Source organism: Dermacentor albipictus, chromosome 1 (genome assembly GCF_038994185.2).
Source record: "Dermacentor albipictus isolate Rhodes 1998 colony chromosome 1, USDA_Dalb.pri_finalv2, whole genome shotgun sequence".
In the NCBI taxonomy this organism is placed as follows: Eukaryota; Metazoa; Arthropoda; class Arachnida; order Ixodida; family Ixodidae; genus Dermacentor; species Dermacentor albipictus.
In genome coordinates, this window is record NC_091821.1 from 283,140 (window position 1) to 302,920 (window position 19,781).

The 19,781-nt window shown below is 46.1% G+C and overlaps 2 protein-coding genes across 4 annotated transcripts in view; both read right to left on the reverse strand.

Annotated features, from left to right (window-relative positions):
• LOC139060019 (serine/threonine-protein phosphatase 2A activator-like) overlaps window positions 1–19,781 on the reverse strand; it is a 361,591-nt gene that overhangs the window by 30,964 nt on the left and 310,846 nt on the right. The window lies entirely within an intron of this gene.
• LOC139059341 (dnaJ homolog subfamily B member 6-like) lies at window positions 5,976–17,927 on the reverse strand. The gene is made up of 3 exons (XM_070537625.1): window positions 17,301–17,927; window positions 7,173–7,374; window positions 5,976–6,030 (listed from the first exon to the last, which is right to left on the reverse strand). Exons 1-3 carry the CDS (start codon window positions 17,797–17,799, stop codon window positions 5,976–5,978), a joined length of 756 nt encoding a protein of 251 aa, XP_070393726.1. The 5' UTR covers window positions 17,800–17,927.

Genomic DNA, 19,781 nt, shown 5'->3' on the forward strand with positions numbered 1-19,781 from the left:
ACAGAGTGTAACTATTTGGTTGTCTACGATCTGAGTACCGTAATTTGTGCATGACTTCGAACAAATCATAGATACAGTGCGCAAGTCATGGGTAAGGTTCTTGTTTAAGTACTTAATGGAGAAGGATGTAAAATCATGCTTAATGTTATGAAAAATAAGTACAGCCAATGAGAAACTAAAGTCGATAGTACGGCGGTACCTTAACTGCGTCGTACAGGGATTCTTTGGCAATAGGTGCGGAACGGAATACTGTTTTCAATGCCATCAACTGAAGCGAGAAAAGGCAGTCTGAACCTGATTTGTTACATGTGCCCCAAACTAGCTGACAGTACATAAAATAGGAGTTAACTACGGAAAAATAAATCTGCTTGCTCAACCGCAGAGGTAAAAGATATTTTACTCGTTGCAACAAACCAATAGGCCTAGATGCTTTCAGAGGAACCTGATTCACGTGATCTGTCCATGTTAAGTCATATTTGAAACAGACGCTCAGGAAGCGGCAAGAATTTGTTGGCAATAGATTGGTATTATAGATCTGTAGTTGGACGTGATGATTCAAGGGCTTGTTTCTAGGGTGGAAAATACTATATTGTGTTTTCTTTATATTTAAGTGAAGTTCGTTGCTATTTAACCAGATCTGTAGCTGACTCAGCACTGATTTGCATGTTGTTCAAGTGAGGCTAGATTTGGAACAGGAAAGAAGACATTAGTGTCGTCCGCGCAAAGGATAATATCAGGTGTCTGGGGGATGTTAACGAGATCATCGATGTATAAAACAAATAACAAAGGCCCAAGAATAGATCCTTGTGGCAAACTGTACCTAATTATTCTTATATCTGACAGAAATTGATTCATACTAGTGTATTGTTTTCTTCCTTTGAAATAACTGTCTATCAGCTCATGTGCTATGCCTCGGATACCATAATTTCCCAGTTTTTCCATCAGAATTTCATGTTTAATTGAATCAAAGGCTTTTCGAAAGTCAAGAAAAATGCCCAGTGTATAGTTTCTGTTCAAAGTTTTCCCAGGTCGTCTACCAAGTTGACATTTCCAAATTCATTGAGCATTGCAGGTTTTCCTGAGTGCGTTTGCGAAATTCTCTGAGTGATGCAGAATTATGCTTTATGTCAAGACGGGCTGAAACCACATCGCCCGATGCTGCCACTCTCTAGTAAGCATATGAAAAAAAATTAAAGAAAAACGACATAGTTTAATTTCAATACTAAGCAGCAGTGTTTATGTTATTGAAAAAAGAGAATAGAAGGGAGGGGTTAGTAAAATGCACAGCAAATAAAATGTCTTCGAAAAAAATTGGAAATCGAGTCGAACATTCTCAAATAATTATTCGTATTTGAGAATGTTCTGAAGCAAGACTGCGAGTCGGCCTAGTTGGAACAAATTCATCTAAAAATTATTGTGCGCAAACAAACATAGACGAGCACAATGCGTTGGCGGGCTAGTTGGTGCGAATCCATGAATACTTAGTTTAGCGCAAAACGACAGACACAAGAAAGACGACAGGACAAGGCGCTACTCTCAACTGACATCATTTTATTGCGTCACTCCTTTATAGATCGCTCAAACAAGAGGAACATGCGCAGTGAGCATGAGCACCATGCGGTGGAGCCACCAACAACCAATCCCAAGAGCGCACTCATGCGACAGCATCCAAAAAACCAAATTCAGCGCTGTACAAGGTTAAGGAAGGCACACTAATGCACTGTGACCCCAATGACTGAATGAAAAATGCTTCCGATAACTCTCGGGCGGTGGTGTCACGGCTCATCTTCAAAATCGTGGTATCATGAAACAGGGGTTTGCACTTGCATGTTTTACAATGCAGAGCCAGATTGGAACCTGTGCCTGTTGGTATGGATCGCTCATGTTCTCTAAGGCGCTCGTTAACACAGCGGCCTGACTGCCCTACATACACTTTGCCACATGATAAGGGAATCTTATAAACGACACCGACGCTGCATTCTACAAACTTCACGTGGTTCTTTTCACAATCAGGTTTTTTACTTGTTTTAGAAATACGGTTGCATAACATTGACAGTTTCTGAGGAGCGGAAAACACTACCGGAATTTGGTATCTATTGGCGACATTCTTTAGATTGTGAGCCACTCTGTGGCAATACGGCACAACTTCAGGCCTCTTCTTTTGTGTGATGCAGTTACTTTTGTGCCGCTTCCCTTTCAGTTTTTGAAGCAAAACCTCCGAGACTGACGTCACCACCACACTTGGGTAACCAGCAGCCTGCAGCCTATTTAACTGTGCACTGAAACTCATGTTCGCAGAGTGATGACAAGATTTCTTTAAGGAAGATTCTAAACACATCAAAGCAATAGCGCGTTTCACAGTCTTTGAGTGCGCAGACGCGTAAGGTAAAAGTTCCTTACGTGCACGTGGCGAGTACATCCAACAGGCGTGGCCTGTTTGTAAGGATAGCTGCAAATCTAAAAACTGGAGTTTACCGTCCCTAGACAGCTCATGTGTGAAAGTTAAACCTTTGCCATTGTCATTGAACAGAGTTAAAATATCAGCTGCCGTCACGGAGCATTCGTTGTTAGTCTGTTTTATCACAACAAGAAAATCGTCAACATATCTAAAAATTCGAACCGAGTCATTGTTTAAGGCACTCTTAAGAGCGCGGTCTACAAACGATAAAAAAATATTACAAAGAGCAGGCGCCACACATGAACCAATACACACACCATTTTTCTGGATAAAAAGGTTATTTTCGAACTGGATAAAAGTTGCACTTAAGTAAAATTCGAGAAGGGACATGAAACTTTCCGAAGACAACCCGGTCGCATTGCGAAAATCTACCTCGCCGCTTTCTTCGATGCACGTCATCACACTGCGAAATAGCTCATCATGTGGTATCGAATAGTAAAGATCTTCTACGTCAACAGAAAAAATGTCGGCTACTGAATGGTTGTCTTCCAGAAAGGAAACAACATCGAAAGAATCCTTTATGCCATAAGGATCGTCAATAGTTAAATGCTTCAACTGTTTTTGCAAAAACCGGCTAACCAAAACCTGCCAACAGTTGTTTTCACTGACTATTGTACGGAAAGGCACATCCGGTTTGTGCGTTTTTGCAGTGAAAAAAACCTCTAGAGCAAGCACCTTACATTGTTTTACATCTTTCACAATCTTGGTGAGGCCTATATTTTCCAACAAAGAAATGGCTTTGCGTTTTACCTTCTGAGCTTTCTCATTTGCCAGAATGAAGTTCTTGTTGACAGCCTCAATGGCTTTTTTGTTGAAGACCGCAGACGGAGCTATCACAAAACCGCCCTCTTTGTCACTCAGTAACAGCCGAAGTTCATTGTCTCTAAAGAAAGATACTGTCCTTTTGATAACAGCTGTCGAAGGTGGCGCGCTCCCGGTGACGGTCCTACGAAGGCAGTCCACCCCATCGAGGAGGCACCGCTCGTGGTCCTCTAGTTCTGCTTTCCTTGCGATGCGCCTGTTCAAAGCCAGTAGCTCATGTGCAGGAATTCTTGGTTCCGTGCTATACTTCGGCCCATTCTTTAACAATGCAGCAACTTCGTCAGGAAGCCTGACGTCACCGAGTACCTGGAAACCAGCGGTGACAGGTTGCGTTGTTTCCTTTCTGCGCGGGAGTCTGGACCGGAGGACTAGCAGCAGCTGTGTCCACCAGAATTCTGTAGTCTGAGTTGATAGACGTCTGTAGAAACGAAACTTCTTCTCGGCCACAATAGGTGCATCGCGCGAGTGGCACACAGCTCTCAACCAGTCGTACAGAAGGCGTACCTGCCGCCAAATTTCAGAACGAAGAATCCGACACATTCGTCGCACGTGACCGACGGAAGGCCTGACGTTCCCGAAGAGACTCGCCACGTCTTGAGGAACATGTCCATTCTTCATGCAGAACGTAAGCATCCAGAGACAATGAACTTCGGCTGTTACTGACTGACAAAGAGGGCGGTTTTGTGATAGCTCCGTCTGCGGTCTTCAACAAAAAAGCCATTGAGGCTGTCAACAAGAACTTCATTCTGGCAAATGAGAAAGCTCAGAAGGTAAAACGCAAAGCCATTTCTTTGTTGGAAAATATAGGCCTCACCAAGATTGTGAAAGATGTAAAACAATGTAAGGTGCTTGCTCTAGAGGTTTTTTTCACTGCAAAAACGCACAAACCGGATGTGCCTTTCCGTACAATAGTCAGTGAAAACAACTGTTGGCAGGTTTTGGTTAGCCGGTTTTTGCAAAAACAGTTGAAGCATTTAACTATTGACGATCCTTATGGCATAAAGGATTCTTTCGATGTTGTTTCCTTTCTGGAAGACAACCATTCAGTAGCCGACATTTTTTCTGTTGACGTAGAAGATCTTTACTATTCGATACCACATGATGAGCTATTTCGCAGTGTGATGACGTGCATCGAAGAAAGCGGCGAGGTAGATTTTCGCAATGCGACCGGGTTGTCTTCGGAAAGTTTCATGTCCCTTCTCGAATTTTACTTAAGTGCAACTTTTATCCAGTTAGAAAATAACCTTTTTATCCAGAAAAATGGTGTGTGTATTGGTTCATGTGTGGCGCCTGCTCTTTGTAATATTTTTTTATCGTTTGTAGACCGCGCTCTTAAGAGTGCCTTAAACAATGACTCGGTTCGAATTTTTAGATATGTTGACGATTTTCTTGTTGTGATAAAACAGACTAACAACGAATGCTCCGTGACGGCAGCTGATATTTTAACTCTGTTCAATGACAATGGCAAAGGTTTAACTTTCACACATGAGCTGTCTAGGGACGGTAAACTCCAGTTTTTAGATTTGCAGCTATCCTTACAAACAGGCCACGCCTGTTGGATGTACTCGCCACGTGCACGTAAGGAACTTTTACCTTACGCGTCTGCGCACTCAAAGACTGTGAAACGCGCTATTGCTTTGATGTGTTTAGAATCTTCCTTAAAGAAATCTTGTCATCACTCTGCGAACATGAGTTTCAGTGCACAGTTAAATAGGCTGCAGGCTGCTGGTTACCCAAGTGTGGTGGTGACGTCAGTCTCGGAGGTTTTGCTTCAAAAACTGAAAGGGAAGCGGCACAAAAGTAACTGCATCACACAAAAGAAGAGGCCTGAAGTTGTGCCGTATTGCCACAGAGTGGCTCACAATCTAAAGAATGTCGCCAATAGATACCAAATTCCGGTAGTGTTTTCCGCTCCTCAGAAACTGTCAATGTTATGCAACCGTATTTCTAAAACAAGTAAAAAACCTGATTGTGAAAAGAGCCACGTGAAGTTTGTAAATTGCAGCGTCGGTGTGGTTTATAAGATTCCCTTATCATGTGGCAAAGTGTATGTAGGGCAGTCAGGCCGCTGTGTTAACGAGCGCCTTAGAGAACTTGAGCGATCCATACCAACAGGCACAGGCTCCAATCTGGCTCTGCATTGTAAAACATGCAAGTGCAAACCCCTGTTTCATGATACCACGATTTTGAAGATGAGCCGTGACACCACCGCCCGAGAGTTATCGGAAGCATTTTTCATTCAGTCATTGGGGTCACAGTGCATTAGTGTGCCTTCCTTAACCTTGTACAGCGCTGAATTTGGTTTTTTGGATGCTGTCGCATGAGTGCGCTCTTGGGATTGGTTGTTGGTGGCTCCACCGCATGGTGCTCATGCTCACTGCGCATGTTCCTCTTGTTTGAGCGATCTATAAAGGAGTGACGCAATAAAATGATGTCAGTTGAGAGTAGCGCCTTGTCCTGTCGTCTTTCTTGTGTCTGTCGTTTTGCGCTAAACTAAGTATTCAAACATAGACGAAGAATAGAAGAAACACAAGGACGAGCGCTCGTCCTTGTGTTTCTTCTCTTCTTCGTCTCTGTTTGTTTGCGCACAATAAGTTTTATAATGGGAATGTTCGACTCGATTTCCAATTTTTCGAAGTTATTTCCAAAGCAGAAGCATACAGAAGCAAATATTTTCAAATATGAGCTACTTCTATCAACTGATAGCAAGCTCAGTAGCCTCAGGCCCAAACTTTGTCCTAATTGAGATTCTGAAGAAATAAAAGGAAGGAAACCGACCAAGAGAAGTGCTAAAAAATGAATAAATCTAAAAGACGTTTCGGCTTCGCTACGGAAGCCTTGTTCACGATGGGATGACGGAAGGTTCATGGAAGCTTATGTATGTTACAGAACGTGACGTAAGCAGCGCGTGTATGACGGGAGGAGAGTTCATTCATCTCGATTGAGCGTGTGACGTGTTTTTTTTTTATCTCCAGTGATTCCAGATGCAGCCGCGATTTTAGGTTTCTTTCTTGGCCGATAATTCTCGACCGCTCCCAGTCGATCTTGTGGCCCGTTGCATCCGTGTGCTCGGCAAGGGCATTCGACACTATGTTTCTTTTCGACAGCTTTCTGATGCTGCCTCAGTCTGTTTGAAGTTGCCCGACTCACCGATGTATGCGTAGTCGCAATCTGCGCAGGGTATCTTATAGACCACGCCGGGAAACGATTCTCTCGGAAGCCTGTCCTTGCCACCGACGAGCGCCTCAGCTTACAGACAGGCACGTGCGCCACCTCAACGTCATAACCGCATAGAACACGAGACAAGGTTTCGCTTATACCTGGAACGTAAGGTATGGCAGCACGGTTTCTTGGTCGGGGATTGGCCGGACTAGCTGGATTGGACAGACGGCGTTCCACAGAACTCAAAAAGGATGTGGGATAGCCGCTTGCCGAGAGATCACCTCGCATATGGTCCAAGTCAGTGGAACGACTTTCTGCTGTGGTGCAAACGCTGTTCGTACGGTTGAGCAGTGAGGCAGCAACCCACCTTTTGCGAGCGTCTGGATGGACGGATTGGAAGTTCAGGTAGCGGCCAGTGTGTGTGTCCTTACGATATACGCTGAACGAGAGCCATCCATCGCGTCTGGTGACAAGTACATCTAAAAAAGGTAGTCTGCTGTCGACCTCTGTCTCAACTGTGAATGGGATGGCCTTTTCCTGACTGTTTAGGTGCGCAGTGAACGAATCCAAAGCGCTGCGCCGAATCAGACAGAAACTTTCGTCCACATAGCGCAGAAAAACTTTTGGCCTAGGACTGAAGGACGCGAAAGCACGCCTTTCCAAACATTCCATCGTAAGATTGGCAGCAGTAACAGAGACGGATGCACCCATTGCCGTACCGTGGACTTGCCTGTAGAAGACCTTGTCGAAACAGATGTACGTGTTTCCAAGGCAAAAACAGAGTAGCCTCTGGAGGTCGGGAACGTCAATGGGCGACCTGCCTGGCAAGGTCCTGTCAGATTCCAGAGCAGAAGTGCATGCTTCCACAGCCAAGTCAGTCGGAATTGAGGCAAACAGCGACACCACGTCGAACGAAACCATCACTTCGTCGTCTAAAGACACGTCACAAACGTTTTCAATAAAGTCACAGGAGTTGCTCACGTGCGTGGAGCTCTTCCCTATGAGTGGAGCCAGAAGCTGGTGCAGGTATGCGGACAATTTCTAGAGAGGTGAGCGAGTGTAGTCGACGATTGGATGTTGGGGGACGTTAGGCTTATGAACCTTTGGCAGGCCATAAAGTGCAGATGCAGCACCGTTATGAGAGAGAAGCTTGAAATACAAAGACTTGTGCTCGGGAGCTACGAAGCGTAACACGTCAGCCAGGAGAGTCTGGAAGTCCCTCTGAACCTTCAAAGTCGGGTCCCGAGTGAGCCGCACGTAAGTGTCATGGTCATTGAGCAGAGCCAACATCTTGTTACTGTAGACAGCCAAGTCAAATAGCACTGTTGCATTCCCCTTGTCGGCGGGAAGTATCACGATTGCAGTGTTCGCCTGAAGTCGCTTGACAGCTTTTCGTTCCTCAGCGGAAGGAGGGGAAACAAACTTCCTCCGGTGCAGATCAGAAAGGACACCAATGGCGCAGGTGCGAGCCTCGTCACGGCAGGACAGGTCAACTTGGTTAACCGCGCACTCCACCGCACACACAACCTTTCGGACGTCAGGTGCAGGTGCAACATTGAAATTCAGACATGTAATCACCGGAATTCGCCGTTATGTTTCCCTCAAAACCCGCATTGCTGCGGTTCATGGACACCTAGAGTTCAACCTTGCCTGCAAAGCACGGGGCCTCATCCCGCGCTCATTGCACTTTAACAGGCCAGTACCTTCCAAATTTGGCTACAGTGTCGTTGCAAAGACTGAGAGGCTGTTGCTTCAAGCAAGGATACAGGACTGTCTAAACAGTATTAGGAAACTTGAAAACGAGGCATTTTTTGCACGTCGCCGCCTGGAGGACCACTGTCCAGATCATTTTGCAAGCATCCAACTACACGCCAACTTTGAAGCCAACATACGTGCCCGTGATGCGGGGTTGGTGCACAGTGCCAAGCTTGACAGACTTTCGGAGTCTACCAGACCATACCGGCCGTACAACCGACGAACTACGGTATACAACCTCTCTTCGCACAGCGTCGACCCAGCCGAGGCCTCAGTCCTGGAGCTAGGTCTGAATTTCAATGTTGCACCTGCACCTGACATCCGAAAGGTTGTGTGTGCGGTGGAGTGCGCGGTTAACCAAGTTGACCTGTCCTGCCGTGACGAGGCTCGCACCTGCGCCATTGGTGTCCTTTCTGATCTGCACCGGAGGAAGTTTGTTTCCCCTCCTTCCGCTGAGGAACGAAAAGCTGTCAAGCGACTTACTTCAGGCGAACACTGCAATCGAGATACTTCCCGCCGACAAGGGGAATGCAACAGTGCTAATTGACTTGGCTGTCTACAATAACAAGATGTTGGCTCTGCTCAATGACCAGGACACTTACGTCCGGCTCACTCGGGACCCGACTTTGAAAGTTCAGAGGGACTTCCAGACTCTCCTGGCTGACGTGTTACGCTTCGTAGCTCCCGAGCACAAGTCTTTGTATTTCAAGCTTCTCTCTCATAACGGTGCTGCACCTGCACTTTATGGCCTGCCAAAGGTTCATAAGCCTAACGTCCCCCTACATCCAATCGTCGACTACACTCGCTCCCCTCTCTAGAAATTGTCCGCATACCTGCACCAGCTTCTGGCTCCACTCATCGGGAAGAGCTCCACGCACGTGAGCAACTCCTGTGACTTTATTGAAAACGTTTGTGACGTGTCTTTAGACGACGAGGTCATGGTTTCGTCCGACGTGGTGTTGCTGTTTACCTCAATTCCGACTGACTTGGCTTTGGAAGCATGCACTTCTGCTCTGGAATCTGACAGGACCTTGCCAGGCAGGTCGCCCATTGACGGTTCCGACCTCAAGAGGTTACTCTGTTTTTGCCTTGGAAACACGTAATTCTGTTTCGACAAAGTCTTCTACAGGCAAGTCCACGGTACGGCAATGGGTGCATCCGTCTCTGTTACAGCTGCCAATCTTACGATGGAATGTTTGGAAAGACGTGCTTTCGCGTCCTTCAGTCCTAGGCCAAAAGTTTTTCTGCGCTATGTGGACGAAAGTTTCTGTCTAATTCGGCGCAGCGCTTTGGATTCGTTCACTGCGCACCTAAACAGTCAGGAAAAGGCCATCCAATTCACAGTTGAGACAGAGGTCGACAGCAGACTACCTTTTTTAGATGTACTTGTCACCAGACGCGATGGATGGCTCTCGTTCAGCGTATACCGTAAGGAAACACACACTGGCCGCTATCTGAACTTTCAATCCGTCCATCCAGACGCTCACAAAAGGTCGGTTGCAGCCTCACTGCTCAACCGTACGAACAGCATTTGAACCACAGCAGAAAGTCGTTCCACTGACTTGGACCACATGCGAGGTGATCTCTCGGCAAGCGGCTATCCCATATCCTTTTTGAGTTCTGTGGAACGCCGTCTGTCCAATCCAGCTAGTCCGGCCAATCCCCGACCAAGAAAGCGTGCTGCCATACCTTACGTTCCAGGTATAAGGAAAACCTTGTCTCGTGTTCTATGCGGTTATGACGTTGAGGTGGCGCACGTGCCTGTGTGTAAGCTGAGGCGCTCGTCAACGGCAAGGACAGGCTTCCGAGAGAATCGTTTCCCGGCGTGGTCTATAAGATACCCTGCGCAGATTGCGACTACGCATACATCGGTGAGTCGGGCAACTTCAAACAGAGACTGAGGCAGCATCAGAAAGATGTCAAAAAGAAAGATAAAGTGTCGAATGCCCTTGCCGAGCACATGGATGCAACGGGCCACAAGATCGACTGGGACCGCTCGAGAATTATCGGCCAAGAAAGAAACCTAAAATTGCGGCTGTATCTGGAATCATTGGAGATACAAAAACACGTCACACGCTCAATCGAAATGAGGGAACCCTCCCTCCGTCATACACGCGCTGCTTACGTCACGTTCTGCAGCATACATAAGCTTCCATGAACCTTCTGTCATCCCATTGTGAACAAGGCTTCTGCAGCGAAGCCGAAACGTCTTTTAGGTTTATTCATTCTTTATCACTTCTGTTGGTCGGTATCCTTCGTTTTATTTCTTCAATGCTTCATCCCAACCAGACGGGCTTCCGTCGAACCCTCGATTTCATTTTAATTGAGATTCTCTCTCAACAGCTCGTAAGTCAATCTCAACTGTCCTGACATACTCTCAGCCCATGCACGTTGCCTCAGCATTGTTTCACTGCTTTAAAGAGTTTATTTTGGGTTGGATGAGGGACACCTGCATCTCGGCATCAGCGAACACTGTTTTTTGACCTCAAGTTCCTTCAAAACGATGGCACTATGCTTCCTTTCCCATTCATTCCTTAATGCGTAGGTCCTTTCTGTTGTTGTCTTCCTTCCACCACTCGTTCACCCTACTGATCATTTGAAGCATCTTCTTGGTCAGTTGCACAGTCCACGTAAGATATTTCGAATTCCCTAGGGGCCGCGAAAACGTCCGCAAAATCGGCCAGTTGGAAAAAATAAATGCAGATCATTTACTGCCCTTAAGGGCTCAAATCGCCACAGGCACATTCGAAAACACTCGGAAGGCCTGTCGGTACACATATTGACATATCGGTGCGCGTACTGTGACAGGAAAGACCGGGTGCACGCGTGTATAATTAAGGAATACATACTGTGTCCCGTGGCAATACCCTCCCCTCGCTTGTTATGCTTCAGTGCAATACTTTTGCGCATGCTTCACCAAGTAGCATTTCTGTGCAGAGGCGAAGCTGACTTTTGGGAACCGGCTTTACGCAACGCAAAGTGCTTTCCAAGCTTCTAAGCCAATCGCGAGGACCACAAAGGCGGAGTCCCCATTGCTGACAGCAGCGAATTCTTTTAATAAAAAGCACGGCCTCCAACAGCAAGAAGATTCGCAGCGAACGTCGAAGCAGCTAGGCTTAGCGTTGCCGCAGCGGTGGCTACGGCTGCCAGCGGATCTGCGTGCGAGAACGCCGGTTCGAGGCTGCGAGGTAATCAAAATGGCAGCGGTGGTGGCTTTGATTAATGTCATTTAGGACCTGCGGTCACGGCAAAACGTACAGAAAATCGGATGGCGAAGATTCTTGCATTCGAAATTTCAGATGTTCTGACACATTGACTTTTTGGGATACGTGGTGGTGCCGCGAAGCCGTCCAAATTATCGGGAATCCGGAAAGTCGGTTGTTCACTGTACACTGGCAACTCCTCCAGCCGACGACAGGGCGTCAAAGACGATTCATTACGATTCCTTTCGGTTACTCGAGCCGGCATTACCGCGACTTTCGACCCTTTCAATAACATCACAGCTAACTTTCCCTGACAGAGGCACAAATTCCCCGAACTTTCCCTGAGTTTTTCTAGACTACTGAAAATCCCTGAGAATTCCCGGTTTTCCCGGTTGTTAGACACCATTTCCAAAATACGGTCTTTTATGAATAGCAGTGCTGTCTCTGTTAATTTTCTAGCCTGAAATCCATATTGTTGTTTACATATTACATTATGAGCATTTAAAAATTTGTTTAACCTCGTGTATATTATGCGTTCGGGGATTTTAGAAAAGAGCGGCAAAACAGAAATAGGTCTGCAATTATTCAGATCATTTTTTCCTCCTTTGAATATTAAGGTTACGCGCGCAACTTTCATTTTATCAGGGAATATACCAGTCTCAAATATGAGATTACAAATATATACTAGAGGACCCACAAGAAATGGAAGTACGGCCTCGATGGGGCGTGCACTAATATCGTCATTTCCTGGCAAGCACCCATCCTTCATTGATTTTACAACACTTACAACTTCTTCCTCCGATGTAGGTATCAGAGACAGTGAATTATTATTAGTGAAAAAAACAAATGAATCGATAAGCGTTAACGCTTGGGTCATACGTGAGTAATTTGACGAGCCTGCATTAAGAAAATGTTCGTTAAACTTGTTTGCAAGTGGTACACCTGAAAATATTTTACCGCCCATGTAAAAATCCGGCGAAATGCGTGATTTGCCACCTTTTATGATGCTGTTAGCTGTTCACCACAATAATTTAGGACTGTTCATTACTGTGGAAAATTTGTTGTCGTAGTAAGCTAATTTTTTTCTGTCTTAAGATCTAAAGTTAAGTTGTTACAGAATTTTTTACACTCCGTGAAATGAACCGGATCTTTCATTTTTATGAAACGAGCAAACAGCCAGTTTTTTCTGTTTATACGTATCTATGATACCGGAGTAATCCACCGTTTTTTTATCCTCCTCTGCTTTTTTATAGGCATGAGTGAAAAGGAACTGTTATAGTGGTGAAGCACTTTCTCTAAAAAAAATGTCGTATGCCTTACACGGGATACTTTCACTATATATGTCATCCCAGACTGCGTCAGCCATCAGTGAATGGAACTGCAAAATGTTATTTTCATTGATCATTTATCGGAGGAATTAAGTTCCACCCATTTTTTTCACCAAGAAAAAGAAGGCAATCACTTAAGCTCGCCAAAATTACACCGGACGTTATTTTATTTGAAGGTAAATTAGTAAAGCACAAGTCTGAGCGTTTTGGAGTGTTGACTTATTCGTGTTGGCTTATCTACAATATTTTTACACCCATATGACAACATCAACTCGAGTAGGTGCACCTGGCTAGCATTGTTTCTTAATAAATCAATATTCAGGTCACCAAATATGAAGTGAAGTGAATATGAAGTGAAGGTAGCATATTCAAAAAAGGACTTCAATGTAAGTAAGAAAGGTGCTAACTAATCCGTGAGGGGGTCGGTATGTGAGAAGTATAATCGTATTATGATTTGTAACACCAACTGTTTCAAAATCATCACAAACTACGGTGAATTCCGGAAGAACCCTATAATCAATGTCTTGTTTTATATACAAAGATGCGCCGCCCCACCACGTTTTTCTTTCCTAAATACAGAGACGTTGTCATAACCTGTTAACGGTGCAACATCGCCATTCGATGCATACCATGTTCCTGTAAATCCAATTATGTCAAAGTGACATTTTATGAGCTCGAGATCACCCTCAATTTCATCAATCTTATTTCTGAGGCTTTGTGCATTTAAATGATACAAGGAAAAAGATTTACAATAGCTATTTCCATTTACGAACGTGTTAAGGGAGTCACTAGTATAATACATCGTAAAGGTTAAAAGCAACAGCTGCAATTAAAAAAGAAACCAACTTAAGCAATTACCTCAAGGTCTTGTTCAGACACAATCCTTATTGCCCTTGCGCCAGGTTCTTTCCTTACAAAGACCTTTCCATCTGAACACCATGAAAATTGGTAGCCTTGTCCACGTGCTCTTGATTTGGTAAGCCATAAAAGCTTTCTATTCAGTACCGACAGATTATCGAAAAAGGCAATGTCTTTAACATATTTCTTCACAACTTCACGCTTTGCAAGCCAATTTACTTTCATAGATTGGCGGGAAAACCTGATCAGAATGATCGGCACTTTGTTCACAGGTGCTGGCAGGCAATGCAAACCATCCACATCACGCTCATTAAGCAGGGGCAGTAGGGCGAGCTATCTGATTGGGTGCCCAGGGCGCATCATAGATAACTTTTCCACCTTTATGGTGAATAAATGATGTTCGTAATAGTTGGAATGTTAATTTATTTGTTTCTATAAAAAGAAAGTAACAGGAAGAGAATGCACAAGAACAATTTCTCAAGCACTTCTGGAGCACAGCAAGCGTCGTCTGCTTGTGTTAAAACATGCTCCATTTTGACGAGAGCTCAGCAGTCAGAGTCGGTCTGTCTTTTCGCGAGCACTATGATTGGAATTGTTGCGGTGTGGACCGCAAACATACCGACTGGCAATATGTCTAGCTGCGACCTTGTGACCCTCTGCAAGGGAGCAGACGAGTGGATTGGCTGCAGCGCATCGGACTGCCGCTATCCCATTGGCGCCAAGATTTGCGCGCTTGCAGCCATCACTTTACACCAGAAGATTACTAACGCAATAGCACTTTGCAAGTCCGGTATTAGGGTAAACGCAAGCGCAAGGGGACAGGGCCTCGCCATTATACCGTGTCGTTTTACAGGATGAGCAGAAGCGCAAATCTGAATGGTCTGCACGATGCAGCCATTCATATTTGAGCTCTGTGTTTGGCACAGAGCTCAACCACACACAGTAGCAGTAACGAAATGTATTCTTCTTTACTGCTGGTGTAAATTTTTCGCAGGAGTGTAATCGTTCACACGTTGTCTTTGTAAATGCTTAAAATGTTTTACACTTCGTTAGAGCAGTATTAGCTTTTGTTTGGCTGGTTAAGCTCTGCGCCAACGGGTGGCTGGAGCATGGAGACCGATCAGGAAGCTCACGTACGTCTACGCTAAAGTTCTTTCATCATTTGAGCTTATGCCTCGACCGTTCCATCGAAACACCTGTGGTTACCGGAATACCAGACACATTCGGAGCTGCGACAGAATGCTTGCAACGCATGCTGCTTCGATAGCTCTCGCTTGGGGTCGACTGCCAAGCAGCTGGCGGAGAGTTTGGAGAAGCTTCGCGTGCGCGCTCCTAGAGAACCGGAAGTCGACGACATGACGTGCCATCATGACGCAGAGCCAGTGAAGGAGGAGCTTACCCCTGATCACTAGGCGAACGAGTTGAGGAAATGCATGACTATGGAGGAGGGTAACTTTTAATCGTCCGTAACTCTCTTAATATGATATGTTTCACAGAAATTGTGGTGCAAATGAATAACTTTAGCTGTACGCTACACGTCTACAAAATTTGTCCGAACCGTTTCAGGGGCTAAGTTTGGTTCTGCACCTGGTCCTCACTGCATTCCGAACTATCTGTTAAAAAGCTGCACTGCATTCATGACCTTCTTCCTTATAATCCTCTTTCAAGTCTCGATTGAAGATGAGACCCTACCGATTGATTTGGATAGTGTAAATGTAGTCCCTGTATTTAAAATTAGCGACTAAACAAAGACATAAAAATACGGGCCTATTTCAATAACCAGCGTGTCATGGAAGCTATTAGATCATATACATACTAACGTAATGGATCACCTACAGAATACAGTGTAGACTGCTTATAACGTAAGTGGCTGTAGCCACAAATATCCGCACAATAAGCGGGACCGAACTATAACCAAAACAACAATTTTAAAGGCCTGCACATATGCAAAATATGCAGACCAAGCAGCAGCACTTATCCGTGAATCGAGGCATGCGACTGGGAGTTATGCATCAGTTTAAATTTACTAACGTTGAAAGCTTAATGTTCAAGTACCCACAGTCTTCGCATGAAGCAGACAAAGTAATAATAATTTTTTTTAAAATGATGGCAACCAGAATTTCAGGCGAAGTACAGTGTCTCATCAGATTTCTCGGACTGATCAGCGTATGCACGGTGTCGGAAACATAACGATCATGGACCAAGCTGCCGCCATTCGAGTGTTGCCCGTGCCCTCACTTTCGTTATCACTGTGGTTTCTCCACTTTCCATGTGCCATACAGCCATTGCAACACGTCATTGACTCGACACCAAACCACAACAGCGGGGGTATCGGGCGGCATGCCGTCGCAGGAAGCTCACCCTTGATATGTTCGTATCTGGAGACGATTACATAGAGATTACGCATGTGATCAAGTGCATGGGCTGAACTGACTGCAACGCGTATGAAGTGGAGTTTGGTTCGTCGGGCGATTAGCTACGGCAACTAGTACGAATGCCTAGGAAGTTTGTATGTGCGCGCACTGGTACAAATGGCAGCTCACTAGTGCACATAAAGCCTAATAGGTCCAAATAAACTTGCGCAACCCTGCTTAAACTGACAATGCGGCATGCAGGTTATCTGCACTTCACGACACGCATCGTGACGGGTGCACAGAAACTGCAGTCATGTTCAGTACACAGTGCACCACTGATAAGCAGCTACACAAAAGGCTTCTCCGTCGTCTAGGCAACCAGCGCGAGCCCGCATCGTGCTGGTGCCACTTTTTTTTTTCGTTCGTTCGCTCCGCGTCTCATGCTCCTGCTCCAGATCGCCCTTGCTGCTCTCCTCGCCCATCGGTGGGCGCACCTCATTAAGAAACGTGCTCGCTACCATGCTTTTCCCGCGGAAGTCAAATTATAACCAGTATTCTGTTTCGCGCGACTGCACTGTAAGCACTATGCAGTAAGCGGTATGCGGTAAGCGGTATGCGTATACAGTCGAACCCACTTATAACGATGTCGATTTTAACAATATATCGGTTATAACAATAAGAAGCTGCTGCACCATCCACTTTTGTGTGTTTTCCATGGTGAAATAGCCCACTTGCTACAACACCCCAATGCGGCATTATTGGTTACAGTCACCGACTGATTTTTCGGACTCCAAAAATTCGGACTTGCTCGATTATTCGGTCTTTTTCGCGGCACCGCCATTCTCCCCATAGACCATAATGTATAACAACTGCCAAAAGTTCGGACACCTTGCAACCTCTAGTCTGATTTTTCGGACACTCCTTGAGCCCACTCGATCGAGAGCACTATGCACCGACTCTGACCGGTGCAAGGTTCGACTTGCTGAACGCCATTTTTGTTTTGAACAGAGCCTCCTAGCTGCCCCACGAAGTGGTGCTACTGAAAACCCCTGCTCATCATCATCGTTTCTGCCTGGTTCGTAGCTACAGCAGTTCCGGTCTCAGCTTAGTAAGCCATGTCAAGACAATTCAGCAGCAGATTTGTTTTTCTTCGTGCACGACGCTGCGAGTAGGCCACATTTTTCGTTTGTGCGACTGGTGTCGGCGTGGTGATGTTTGCTTTGTGTGCAGTGTCGAGGTTGCGGTGATGCAACGCGGCACACGAAAACATGGCATCGAGTGTCTAATGGCACTGACAGTGCCCGCGCAGACTGCGCTGGGGAATGCCAGCAAGCGGGTGCCGGGGTCCTAGATTTGTCGCCTTCCGATGTGCTCCCTGCAGAGTGTCCATGCCTGGCTTGGTTGTGGTGATGCTGTTGCGGAAGACCGGTGTTGGTGGCCGTGTATGGGTTGTCAAAAAACATGTGGAATGAGTCTGTGCCAAAGAACTCCCGGAATACATCCTCCGGGTCCCGGAACGTGAAGCTGAAGAATGGTGCAGTAAACCCATCGTCGAAGAATCCGCCAACACCACCCATGCATCCATTGAAGTGATGGTGGCTGTGGCGGGCACCTGACCGCATACCGCCAGCACTGCCGTTCAGGCCTTCCCTGCCATACCGGTCGTACACTTTGCGTTTTTTGTCATCTGAAAGAACTTCATAAGCTTCTGAGATTTCCTTGAATCGCCGCTCAGCTTCTTCCTTCTTTTCAGGATTTTTGTCAGGATGCCACTTCAAGGCCAATTTTCTATACGCCTTCTTGATATCATCAGTGGTAGCACTCCTGGAGACGAGGAGGACTGCGTAGTAGTCCACCATGTCTCGACCGTCTACTTTCGAGGTTGAACAGAAGTGGAGGAACTACACCACCTGCTGCCTCAACCTGTTCCAACGCTGGCGGCTGTTAAATCCACGGGAACGGCACGCGCACAGAAGCACACGCGCGGCCAACAAGTTGCAGCGGTGGCGTAGAGGTAGAACACCCGCCTCGCGTGCAAAAGGTCCGTGGTTCGAATCGCGGTGCCGGCAATTTTCCACCGGACTAAAAAAAAAAAAAAATCCGCGTGTTGATAAAATTGCATAAACAGGCCTGGAGTGTGGCCTGATCCCCGTGACCAGAACCGGTAACGCACTCCCTCACCAGAGCAGGATTGGCCACCCTGGTGCAGTACTTGGCCACAACCTCCTATATGGACAACACAATCAAACCCCGGCCCTCAGTCCCCAGCAGCTGCGAAGCAACTGACCACGGCGGCGGTCAGACCTGCGACGCTGCAGAGGGTGCTAAGAATCACTGGCTCCGGACAGGCCGCCATTGGAATATGAACCTGGCAACGTTTAACGCTAGAACGTTATCTAGTGAGGCGAGTCTAGCAGTGCTATTGGAGGAATTAGAGGGCAGTAAATGGGATATAATAGGGCTCAGTGAAGTTAGGAGGCCAAAAGAAGCATATACAGTGCTAAAAAGCGGGCACGTCCTGTGCTACCGGGGCTTAGCGGAGAGAAGAGAACTAGGAGTCGGATTCCTGATTAATAAGAATATAGCTGGTAACATACAGGAATTCTATAGCATGAACGAGAGGGTGGCAGGTCTTGTTGTGAAACTTAATAAGAGGTACAAAATGAAGATTGTACAGGTCTACGCCCCTACATCCAGTCATGATGACCAGGAAGTCGAAAGCTTCTATGAAGACGTGGAATCGGCGATGGGTAGAGTGAAAACTAAACACACTATACTAATGGGTGACTTTAATGCCAAGGTAGGCAAAAAGCAGGCTGGAGACAAGGCAGTGGGGGAATATGGCATAGGCACTAGGAATATCAGGGGGGAGTTATTGGTAGAGTTTGCGGAAAAGAATAATATGAGGATAATGAATACCTTCTTCCGCAAACGGGATAGCCGAAAGTGGACGTGGAGGGGCCCGAACGGCGAGACTAGAAATGAAATAGACTTCATACTCTGCGCTAACCCTGGCATCATAAAAGATGTGGACGTGCTCGGCAAGGTGCGCTGCAGTGACCACAGGATGGTAAGAACTCGAATTAGCCTAGACCTGAGAAGGGAACGGAAGAAACTGGTACATAAGAAGCCGATCAATGAGTTAGCGGTAAGAGGGAAAATAGAGCAATTCCAGATCAAGCTACAGAACAGGTACTCGGCTTTAACTCAGGAACAGGACCTTAGTGTTGAAGCAATGAACGACAATCTTGTGGACATCATTAAGGAGTGTGCAATGGAAGTCGGTGGTAACTCCGTTAGACAGGACACCAGTGAACTATCGCAGGAGACGAAAGATCTGATCAAGAAACGCCAATGTATGAAAGCCTCTAACCCTACAGCTAGAATAGAACTGGCAGAACTTTCGAACTTAATCAACAAGCGTAAGACAGCTGACATAAGGAAGTATAATATGGATAGAATTGAACATGCTCTCAGGAACGGAGGAAGCCTAAAAACAGTGAAGAAGAAACTAGGAATTGGCAAGAATCAGATGTATGCGTTAAGAGACAAAGCCGGCAATATCATTACTAATATGGATGAGATAGTACAAGTGGCTGAGGAGTTCTATAGAGATTTGTACAGTACCAGTGCCACCCACGACGATAATGGAAGAGAAAATAGTCTAGAGGAATTCGAAATCCCACAGGTAACGCCGGAAGAAGTAAAGAAAGCCTTGGGAGATATGCAAAGGGGGAAGGCACCTGGGGAGGATCAGGTAACAGCAGATTTGTTGAAGGATGGTGGGCAGATTGTTCTAGAGAAACTGGCCACCCTGTATACGCAATGCCTCATAACGTCG